The sequence below is a fragment of the Lissotriton helveticus genome, chromosome 11 (genome assembly GCF_964261635.1).
Source record: "Lissotriton helveticus chromosome 11, aLisHel1.1, whole genome shotgun sequence".
In the NCBI taxonomy this organism is placed as follows: Eukaryota; Metazoa; Chordata; class Amphibia; order Caudata; family Salamandridae; genus Lissotriton; species Lissotriton helveticus.
In genome coordinates this window covers 601,020,250-601,032,366 of record NC_136072.1, presented here as the reverse complement: position 1 = coordinate 601,032,366, position 12,117 = coordinate 601,020,250, and the positions used below count along the sequence as shown (strand labels likewise).

General features: G+C 46.6%; 1 protein-coding gene across 1 annotated transcript in view; it reads left to right on the top strand.

Moving 5' to 3' along the window:
• The window catches only part of GK5 (glycerol kinase 5), a 155,071-nt gene that overhangs the window by 52,124 nt on the left and 90,830 nt on the right, over nucleotides 1–12,117 (top strand). Inside the window, exon 3 of the mRNA XM_078666415.1 lies at nucleotides 1,402–1,477. Coding sequence (XP_078522541.1) covers nucleotides 1,402–1,477 — 76 coding nt within the window. The remainder of the gene's footprint in view (nucleotides 1–1,401; nucleotides 1,478–12,117) is intronic.

Genomic DNA, 12,117 nt, shown 5'->3' with positions numbered 1-12,117 from the left:
AATTATGCATTCACCCAGAGATTTCAGCTGCTAAAACAGCTTTTCATTTTTTTTACTGAAAAAGTGAATGTAAAGTTTTTGCAAATTAATTATTTAATAACATGGGTCATTAGTTTTAAGTTCAAAATGATGCCCATGAAAGACTTAATACCATAATACCTGTTTTAGGTATCATATGTACAGTGCTCTGGTACCCTTGGGTCATGTTAAGGCTTTATAAAACACTCTAAATAAAAATGAATGAGGCCTGAAAAGCAGCATACAAGCAACAGAGGCCCTTTATACCAACTGTGCATAACTTGCATAAACACCTTAAAGCAGATTGTAAGAGCTGGGATTTGTAAATAAAGCTACCATTTAACTGAAGACAATCCATATATGACAGTCAATGTTCAAGGCTGGTATAGTTGTGGCCAGTTCTGAATGCCTTGGGTTTACCCCTGTGCTGCACTGAGTTGTATGGGTATTTTGAGGAGATGTGATACTATTGGGTGTGAGCTCTGATGGGTTGGCATGCATCCACCTCCGGCTGGACAGGCAGCAGTACCGAGTCTTTGGACATAGGTGTGGTATCCTTAGCATCAGCAGGTGAGACCTACTCTGTAATCTCAAGACGTAATCCCATTGTGGAGGCTGTCAAAAGATCCTAAGCACATCTGCGTCCGTGTTCATGCCTTCAGTCATATAAGGTTAAATTATGAACTCCAGTGACAATGTCCTGTTGAAGCAGCATCATCGTTCATCCAGTTGTCCGCCACCATCCTGCTGATTGACTCTGAGATTGGTAGAGTCAAAGTGATGTCTGTTTTTTTTTATTCTTGTACTATAGAACTTCTTGACTTTTCTGTTGTTTTTGGGAAATAATGTTACTGAGCCTCTCTGCCAGAGGGCTGCACTGCACACATGCATTCACCCACTGGCATCGCCACTCAGTGGAACCTGCTCATCAAAGAGGTACTGGGCACACATACCCTCACTCTACCGAGTCATGAGACTTTTGGTGTCCTGTTCTCAATTTTTTAGGTAGACCAGTGAAATTTAAAACAGAATATTGTAGTTATGTTTTTCCTTCTTTTATTGGGGACTACTTAAATAAAAAGCTATGGTTGAACCCAATAGTAGTTTAAAAAAAAAAGAATATTTTAGTGCATTTAAAATAAGGGTGCTCATAATCTATCCACATTAGGTTTCTCTATTTTATTATTGTATGTTAGTTTGTATATTAAAATGGATATTTAGGACATGTTATTTATTCTTGTATTTAAGAAGTGCTTTGATCGTCTAGATCCAGGGTATTTGTCTGGCAAAAGGCTAGAATTGAATACGCCTTTATTAAAAAACAAATATGTACATTTGACAGCTTTGAGGTTTACATACCATCAATTTTATGTTTGTTTTTAGATGCAGGTATTCGAATGAATCAAATTGAGGCAATTGGCATATCAACTCAGAGAGCAACATTCACTACGTGGGATAAGTATGTATTAGATACCGTTTTACTTACTAGCATGGATACCGTTCTCACATGTTATGTTTTTTTTAAGGAGTATCTCAAGTAACTTATGTTAACGTCTACAAATAGGACAAAGAGAGTGGCTTGGGAAGTAGTTCCAGGGTAGAGTTGTATTTGGATAAATCCACAACATTCTCTTGCCAATTACAGGAAAGGTCTCAGGAGTTTGGACTCTTGGCCTGGATCTAGATTAGCAACATTTAAAACCATGTGTTGCTGTATGGTGGGAGGAGACCCTCTTGTCGCAGGATACATGTGAACCACAAGGAACATTGATTTTAGCAACGTTATTGGAAGGCATAAGGGATGACTACTAAGCCAGCAAGTAGGACAGAATGAATTGGAATTTAAATGTTGTTAGGGTTATTTTGTGTTTCAAAACCTTTTAGTTCGCAGATAAATATAATGGGTATAGAATAATAGGGAGAGTAAAACCGAGAAATTAAGGGAAGAATCTTCCACAGAGGACTGGCTGCACGAGTTTCTCAGGACCCTTGGCACCTGGCAAACCAATCAGTACCAAATTAGCTACAACATGGAAGCTGAAAAAAAATGTGTTTATTTATTCAAGGGACAAAAGGCCCATAGTTCAGGGACATTAACCAAGAAGTAGCTAGACTAACCAAGACTTTAGAAAAATATTATGACATTTATTGGAACATCCCGCCCACCGTGGGATTAGATCTGTTTTTGAAGTCCTGAATCACAATCTTATTTATAACCTTGCATTACCTGATAAATGTAATAGTTGAACATTGTATTTTGAATCCTCCGTTATTTCCTTGATATCAAACAGGAAGGAGTGCTGTTGGTAGTTGCCTAAGATGTGGGGTGACCACCAGTGCCGGAGAGGGACCCAAAGCAGCCTGGCAAATTTGATTAGACCAGCCCCCCTATGGTGCATAACAAGCGATCCTGACCACTACAAGGGAATGGTGACTTTTCGGTTCCTAGATTTAGGCTAGCAAAAATGGGAGGCCGCTCTTTTGCCCATTTGGGTCCTAAATTCTGGAATGCCCTTCCTGTGACCTTAAAGACAGAAACCAATCTTCTTCGTTTCCGCAAGGGACTTAAAACTTGGCTTTTTCAGCAGTGAATTGAATTTTCCTTTCAGTAAAATTAGCATGCAAGTTTCTCTACTTTACTCTGTCCCTGAGCGCGGGGAAACCCATTGCGGGTAGCTGTGCGCTTTATAAGTTTAAATAAATAAATAAATAAAAATTTTCGGGGGTCTACCCCCCCCAAAGGAAAATTTGGGAACAAATGACAAAAATGGTGCAGTCTGCTAAACACATTTTCCAAAATATATTAGAAACCTTTTTAGCTTTTAAAACAAAGTAAACGATTACTTTACATTTCATTAGGATACAACAATCTTTCTTGGGGCTCTTCAGTGATTCCCTCAATATCATCCTCCAACAGTGCCTCTCATTTCTCCTTAGCCCCTCTCTCACATGTATTCCATTTGTTGTATAGCTCCTCTCATACCAGTGTAAGGTGTTGGAGCACTCTACATCACAAGCACACATACTGAGACAATGAACATGTGAGTGTAAATCAGTGTATTGAAAATGTTTCATAACACAAGGGGACTACAAGGTGTAGGATTCACATGTCATTCTAGAGTGCTTAGTCGTTGAGGAGCACAAACTCAGGACTCAGAACGCAACACGATGGTTAGAGTTGGCTTTACTAATAAGAATGTATTTTTATTCAAACCCTTTTTAGCAGCATTAGGATAATAAAAGACTGGGAATAAACATAACTTTCTAACTTGTACCATGCAGTTTCCATGCAGCTCTTTCGTTGCAGTTCGTAGCTCACTGTGCTAGATTATGGTTGTACCTTTTGAACTGAACAGTAACAAAGGGATCTCTGTGACAACAGCAGTAACCCACTGAGCTAAGCAATATGATGCTGTTACGTGATTTGCATGTTACATGTTCTTTGCAGCAGGCATATTAACCCTCTGCGCCTTCTTAGATGAGTCAAAACTGCCACTGGATAAAACTCCCATCTCTCTCCAGCAGGTACCTTAATCGCTAGAGAAATTTTAGTCTGAAAACTGCTAAATATTCAAAGGACTCTGCAGTGGGTGCTTTTAAAACTGCTGTACTGCTACAAAACTGGCCCCCAGTAACAAAACTTCCCCCATCCTGCTGGGGAAATGAGCAATGCACGGCCCGTCTTACTTTTGTGACAACCTCCTTCCATGTCATTATGGACACTGTTTTCAGTCCTGGACTTTTCTGCGATTGCCTATTACATTCTTATTGTTGTAGTCTTGTTTTACATTCATTGACTAATTATACTAACCCCCCCTTAAATCAGTGATTTGTAGATGGAACATTCAGGACTAGAGACCGTGACCATTAATGACCTCGAGTGAGCATGTCAGCCTATTAAGATGTTAACAAAAGGCACCCTCGCAGGCATTAAGAGGCCGAGTGGAAACGGCATCATGTGTGCAACAGAACAAGAGTCTCAAAACAAAATGTACTTGGAGAAAAGAAAGATACACTTGTTTCTGTTGTAACACAATACATTGATAATTTAATCCTAAACTGTTGTGAATGAGAGGGCAGATAATGAGGCTGAGCGGCTGGCACTGAATGTTGGGTGTACCTCTGGGCATTAACCGTGAGTAGAGTTGGCACATATGCAACAAATGAGTGAGAAGGGAGTACGGTGGTGGCTGCAACTGTACATGTATAAGTCACATATACTATTTATTATAGAATATATTGACCTAAAGCATATCGCTATTTTGGAACCCAGGTTTCTAGATTTCAAACCCAGCCATTACATCCCAATTCCTCTCATGATGTTTCCGTTCGCCTACCAGGCACGGATAGCAGGTGATGACTGCCTGAATTGCCCTTTTTTTAATGAACAGTAATTGCTTTTGACTCTTGTATTGCCAGAAGACACGAGAAGCAATGTTGAGGTGGTAAAGCGTAGGCAACAATAGAGGAATATTGCAAGTCTCTTGCGATTCCGCTAATCTCTCCCATTTTCTATCTCAATCTCTCTTCTTCGCACTCAATCTGCCTCCCGCACCTGTGCTGTCCCCCCTGCTACAGAATAGATTTACACTGACTCAAAGAGCCCAGTACTGTTATCCAGTACAGAGAAAATCCAAGTAGAGTCAAGTCATCCAGTGACACTGCACTGTGGGCCTAAAGCCGAAAGATCCTTCTGATGTGGGGATCATGAAACATGGCGAGAGAACTGCAGACAAGAAGCTGTTCAAGGAAACACATCCCATGCCCGTTGTAAACTACTGACACATTGAATGCTGACAAGATCTACGCTAACACTTTACTTTACCAGGATAGGATTTAAGGAAATCAGGGGTAGATTATCAGCCGTGGCAGAGACTGCACTTTGCACTGATCTCATAACCTGGTATTATTATTTTTTTAATGGCTTAGCAACCCCGGTGCTGTCATCCGAAACAATGTTAGTCCAGTATGGCTACGTTTTTTAAACAAACATTGGCAAAATCAATTGTTCTTGAGCCTAACTTGCCGAGCTATTGGCCTTGTCAATCTTTTTGTGTTAACTGCACATATTAGCATACTTGAAAACATATGCGGACACATGGCTGACAGTTTAGCAATTGGTTTGCTAATAAAGAAATCACATTCCAAAATGGCCACTGATGTGCATGCATGCTCTGTAATGCTTGTTCACGTGTGTTGTGACGCATGCCTAATGATATGTGCATGTACATGGTTTGTGTGACACAGGTGGCCATTTTTAATTTTACCATTGTAACATGGCTGACGGCCGATGGTACATTGAAATGGGAAAAAAAGTAAAAATGAAGTGCGCATGAAACATCAAAAAAAGTAACCGAGAGGCACACCAACACTTCGCAGCTCCATGGCCCTTTTAAATAAATATGTAAGTAAATCAACTATGAGATGGGGAGCGGGACAGGGAAGAGGGCAAATCAAGAGTGAGCAGGGTTAATAAGTAAAAAAAAAAATCACAGGGCGTGGAATGGAAACATCAGAAAGTCGGTGAAGAGGGAGGCAGATTGAAAGGATCTTTCTTGAGGGGGAAGAAAAAGCAGAGGGAGAGAGTAGGTAAACACGTGCATTCCCATGGAGTACTGAATTTTAAATAAATACTCCCCTCAGGTATTCAGTGGAAGGATACAACCCATTCAGTCACAACGCTGTGAGACCGAAATGCTCCTGTGCAAGACAAATACAAGAATAAAAAGAAAGGCTATTGAATCAAGATGAACCTACTGAGATAGACCACAAAACCATCAGTCATGAGCAAGGAACTGACCCACAACCCGTTCAGTGTTATATATTAGAAACAGCTGGGCTGCCTACAGAAAACTAAAGCTGTCCCTATCCAAGGCCTACAAATGGCCACCACCCAGCAAGTGCTAATAGTTTTCTGACACTCCGCAATGGTTACCTTTCAGATGAAAATGGATGGGTGTGAGGAACTACTCTTTAGGGTAGCAATTCTTATATGCATCTAAGCCATGTTTGGAAACAATGTTGGTGGGGCCAAGGTCATATGAAAAGCTCCACCCCCAAATGCTACATGCACCAGCTGGGGTACAGCAGCTCCTGCACTGCACGCCAAGAGAGAGTGAGCCAGGAAGGGCCCACCTTAGAAACCCCACACCAACTAGCACATGCTTCCTTTGCACATGACTGACTTATAGATGTTTTCATGCATGTAACGATTGTGTAAAACTCATGAAATGACATAGGAATGTTTTTTTGCACACACAGGGATGGCAACATCTTTGTTGTTTTGTATCAAAAACCTCTATAGGTTTTTGACGAAATGAGCAAAAACCAGTTAATTGCAGTGAAATGTTGTGGGGACCATGTCTTAGGATTTAGGTAGGGACATTCTAATGTTAAGGAGTTTTCTACATTGCACTGAAATGTTTTATGAGCAAAACTGAGGATGTGTGCCATGTGATATATTGCTTTGCTCTCGAAGTATGTTCTTGTGATTCTAAACGCCTAAATATAGAAACCTAAAAAAAAAAGAAAACATGATAGTGATCTGCTGTAGGGTGAAGTGATGAAGTGCTTCATAAATCATACCGTTACTCATAATTAACATGATATTGCACGTGCCACAGATGCATGGATTTGATGTCTGTCTGTTCTATCTGCCTGCCTATCTTTCCCTCTGTCAGTCTATCTTTCCCTCTGTCAGTCTCTCTAATTGGAGACGTCTGTTTCACTATCACATTCATGTATTCTTTGCCTGTTTCTTTTCTGCTCACTCGCCCTCATTTTCACTCATTTACCGCCTTCTCTCCTCACTCTATTTGTATGCCCTATCTGTTATAACTCGTAATTTGTTTACTCCCTCTAGCCCTTTCTCTTTCCCATTGATGGCCTCGGACTTCATCCTATCCATCTTCTTTTTATTAATCTCCCCCTTTCTGCACCCCAAAGCGTTAGTCCACTCTAAGACCTCCTCCCACCCTCACACTACCCTCTTGTATAACATTTTCACTCCCCTCTCTTGGTCATCATTTTACTCTACCATTCTGTTGTTCTTCCATTTTACCTTCTTTTCTCTCCTTCTTCCATTCTTCAGTTTCTACCTTCATCTCTCTTTTTCTCCTCGCCGTTGTCCTTCCTATATATTTCCTGGTCTCCCACCTTCCTGTCCCAGGACAGAAAATGATCAAAAATTGTAAGAGTTGCATTCTTCATCCTCTTTCTTAATCCCTCCCTTGCATCCTTCTTCCCGCCATTTCTTTCTCTCTGCCTTCCTTCCTCTCTTCTCTCTTCTCCTTTCTTTTTCTGCCTCTCTTCCTTCTTCCTTCCACATAGCAGACCCGGTCATGACTGAGCACTAGCCTGTTCAAGTTGGCCCATTTTTGTAAGTAGTCTCACTAGATAGTTCATCATAATCGGGTGATGCCTAATCTCAACAGTGGTCGATTGTAGGATGGAAAGGCTCACCTAGAGTTTGCCCTATGATAGATCGTTTCACAGGAGAGCCCATCCTACGAGCAATAATCTAACAAAGGATATCGTCTTCTAATGGTATAGCTTGCACGTGTTGGCTTGTCTCATCAGAGAGATCATCCTAGTATAGCAGTTTAACCATAAAGATCATGTTAGTAGGGGCAACTTACAACTAGATTCCAACTCGTGGTAAACAATTTAATTTCTGATAGTGGCTGCTTTCACCAGTGAGCCATCTGATGACGGTTGCATCACTAGAGCACCTATCAGATGATGGTTTGAGCATCAAAAGAGCATATGTAATGATAGCTATTGTCAGCTGAGATCCCAGCTGTACTGACTTGTTGATCTCACCAGAGACCCACGTAATGATAGCTAGTACAAGCAGATAATCCATTTTATGATGGCCACTTTCACCAGAGAGTCATTCTTGTAATAGGTAATATGACCAAAGAATTCTATGTCAGGACCGGAGGCTTCGGATTATGCTATTCTTCCTTCGCTTTATTACAATTAGGAAAAACACAGCAGCCTTAGAAAAGCTCAAAATCCATGTCCAAACTGCAGGAAAAACTTGGAAACAAACAGCTTTAAAGTTTGTGAATCCAGAACAAACTACAGCTCCCATGAGCCTTCCAACATTAGTCCTTCTATTATGTCCAGTCCAGGTACTAAAGCCAGTCCCCTCTCAACCTTCTTCCTCTTTCTTCGCTGCTCACGCAGCAGTCAGTTAAGTGTTTTTTCCCTATTTCTGGATTTGGGGCCTGGGGCGATGTATTTCCCGTCGGCGGTTTGGCGGGGGTGTGTGGGGCTCTGTTGATGATTTTTATTGCCATTTTCCTCCTGCAGAGCCCTGTCGCGGGAGCGCTCTCGCTCCTTTCGCGACGTTAGCCCCAGCGGCGGTGCGGTGTTTGAGGCGCCCGCCAGAGGGCGCTCGGTCGTCTCGCCTGCTCCTCGGCGCGCTTCCCTTCCTGCTGGGGGGGCCGCGCTGCGGAGCAGGTCGGGCCCGGAGCTTTGCCCTCTCCACCCCTTCTACGCCCGGTGCTCCGGGTCGGTATCTGGCCCTGCATTCCTGTCCCTGACGCCCTACGGGGTCTGTATTGGCGGCTGAGACCGCGGTGACGCCGGTAGGCGAGTGCACGTTTCTTCTGTATTTCTGTGTGGTGCAACGCGCATTTGGGGTGGTTAGGCCCGGTCCCTGTGTGGAGGGCCAGCGCGTTGGGGGGGGGTGTCGTGCTACCCTACCTTGCCAGTTAGTTGGCCCAAAACGTTATTGCAGTCTGTATGGTCTGCCCATATTCTGGTTGTCTGACACCCTCTGTCAGGGGGGTAAGGTTCACAGCGCTGTTGTGCTATAGGCTGCCTTTTACTGCTTTGCAGCCAGGGAACAAGATGGTTCTTTTGACGCTTATTTATTTACATTTATTTATTTACTACATTGATGGTTCTTATTGCCTAGATGGTTATTTATTTATTTATTATTTACTTATCTCCTATTTGCTGGATGAGACCTTTTAGTAAGCGGTCAACAGCTTCACCATGATGGTTCTTTTGATGATTATTTTCATAATAGTTTGATGGTTCTTTACTGTCTAGATGGTTTTTATCTATCTCCTATTTACATGATGGGACCTTTTGGCAAGCGGTCATCAGCTTCACATACAAGATGGCTATTTCTTTCTCTCCTATTTACAAGAGGAGCACTTTATCATGCGGTCGACAGCTTCCTATGTCGCTGTACGACGGAGGCGGTGGGTCCCATGGAGGATCGCCTGTCTGCGCGCTTTGTAAAGGAATGCGCCAACCTGGTCCCCCTGCGCCACTCTCGGGCCCTGAGCCTGCAGCGGGTTGGGGACCGCGCCTCCGTCCCCGGGACCGGCCCTCCCTGACACGGGGACGCTGGTGGGTCAATGCGCTTTTGGCGTCCTTCAGGCTCGGCCGCTGCGCTACCCGAGCCAGTTCCGGCATGTTGGTCCCGGGTGAGATTCGGCATCCTCGGTCCGCCGCCTGGGCACCGGTTGACACGGTGGCGAGGTTCGTGGCAGGGTCGCCTGCGTAAGTCTTTGGAGGGTAAAGTGTCCCTAGCACCAGAGTTACGCGCAAAGTGGCCACCTTTTCCTCGCGGAAGGGCATTGCCCGCTCCTGCCGGTCGTGCCGAGACACATTGGCGCGGTTGGGCCGCAACGTAGATCCTCGACATGGCGGAGGAGGCGTAAGCCAATGGCACGGTCGTTTCCCCTGAGTTTGCCTAACTGGGCTCGGAGGGTGATCCTTTTTTGGGGGACGCTACCTGCTCCCTGTCCACCGCTCGGCGGAGGTCCTTGCTTAATAAGCTGGACCCGAAGTTACTTGCCTTGGCTTCTTTGGAAGCAGGGTCGGTGGCGCAGGGCGGCCTTCTTTGGGGAGCCTTTCCTTGTTGTATTCGACCATGCAGGGCAGCAGGCCACCGGTAGGGGGCGAGGCTCCGGCAGGGGCCGGTACCAGACCTCCGCGAACTTCGGTGATTTTTTACCCCACGAGAGGCCAACGCTTGGCGGTCGAGGCTACCGCTAGACGCCTGGACCCAACAGTCCCCACGGTAAGTGTCCTGTCTTCGGACCGGGTCCTCGTGGCGGGCAGGCTCGCGGCCTTTTACGGGGAAGGGGCGTCGCTTCCTACGGGCGCCTGGGTTCGCGAACCGTGCGGGGTTTCCGCATAGCCGCCTGCTACCAGCCTTTTCAGGCTTCGGGCCCACGGCCGATGGTGTTTCCGAGCCCGGCGCGCGCTTGATAGACGGGGAGGTCTCGGAGTTACTCCGGAAGGGGGCCATCCGCCTATCAACGCGGCATCCCGATGTTTTTCTCAGCAATACCTTCCTGGTGGACAAGACGGATGGCGGCGTTCCTCCAGTTTTGCTGGAACTGTGTGTTCGGGTTTCGCCTCCCTTCCCTTCGGTATTTTTCCTCGGCCCTTAGGGCTTCACGAAAAGTGCTCCACCCGGTGGTGGAGTTCCTGCGGGGACAAGGTATTCGGATGATCGCTTACCTTGCCGACATCCTTTTGATGGCCCAGTGTTCCAAGGACTCTGGCTGGTCCCTTCAGCAAGAGGTTCTGTTTCTCCAGAGACGGGTTTTTTCGTCCTCAACGAATCCAAGTCGTTTCTGGTTCCGTGTCAGGACATCGTGTTCCTAAGTTTTGTCATAGGCTCAGTCGGGGCCTCTCTCAGTCTTCCCTCGAGGGAGATAGCTAGGATCAAACATACGCTACGGCAGACGGTTTCGAGGGATCGGACTCCTGTCGTCTGCCGTTCCGGCGATCTTTTCCCAGGGCCGTTACACTACAGAGCGCTCCGGCGCCTCCGGGCCCGACACCTCCGAAGGAGCATGTCCTACGACCTGATGCGCCCTTTCGGAGGGCGTGACGGTGGTGGTGGCCTGGTGGCTCTCCCGTATGGCGGCTAGGTGTGGCCGGGCGACCTTCGGGTCGGTCCCGGACCTAGTGATGGTCTCCGATGCCGGCAGGTCGGGTTGGGGGTACCCGTTGCGGGGAGTTCTCCACAGGCGGCGCTGGTCCTCCGACGACCACGGTTACATGTAAACTGTTTGGGGCTCTTCGCAGGGCCTTTGGCGATCCGAGGTTGAGCCAAGGATTCTGTGTAGTCCTGTATCCCTTTGGTGATGGGCTACGTCTCGGCTGTCTGATACGTCGATCACCTGGGTGGACCTCGCCCCCGAGCTCTGGCGGGTTTGGCAAGGGAGTTCTGGGACTGTTGCCTTGCACGTCACATATCGGTGGCGGCAGTCTCCTTGCCGGTCCGAGCCACTCGGGTGGCGGACTGGCTCTCCCGCTACATAGAGGTTGCCAGTCGGCGGTTGCTGGACGTCCCAGTTTTTTCCAATGGCTGAGTACCCGGTGGGGTCTGTTTTTCGTGGGATCTGTTTTGCGTCCTGGCTGTGCCACCTCCTCCCAAGATTTTTCGGTTGGAGGCCGGATTCTCTGGCAGTTGCCATGGATGTTTTTCCCCCAGGATTGGGGTCGGGGGCCGCCTTGGCGTTCCCTCCGTTCTCAATGGTGGTGAGACGGCGACTCAGGTTCACCGTCAGGACGTGGAGATGGTGTTGATTACGCCGCTCTGGGGGTCTCAAGTCTGGTTTGACGATTTTCTGGTCCTTTCTTGGGTTTTTCCAATCATATTCCCCCTATTTTTTCCTCATCTCTTGCTCGATCCAGATTCGGGAGCCACATTCCCTTGTCATTCAGGGCTCTCTCCGCCTCATGGCACGGAGACTTTCTGGAGACGTTGGTCGCTCCCGGGCCTTTCGGGATCGGCTGGGAGCCCGCTATCCACAGCCTGGGTCGACAGTACGGCGAATCGGTACAAACCCGCTTGGCTTAAGTGGCTGCGTTGGTGTGTTCGGAAGGACTTAGATCCCGTGGTCGCTTCCCTCGTTTCAGTTTTAGATTTTAGCCGAATTGGCAACTACGCGCCTGGCTAATCAGGACGATTGCTGCTATGCGTCCCGCAGTCTCAACGGGACACCGACCTGGGGAAGGTTCTCCAGTGGGGGGACACCCTTTCGTTTACTGGCCCTTGCGAGGCGTTCGTCTCTCTTTAACCCCGGTGCCTCGGTATTCGGTTCATTGGGACGTCAT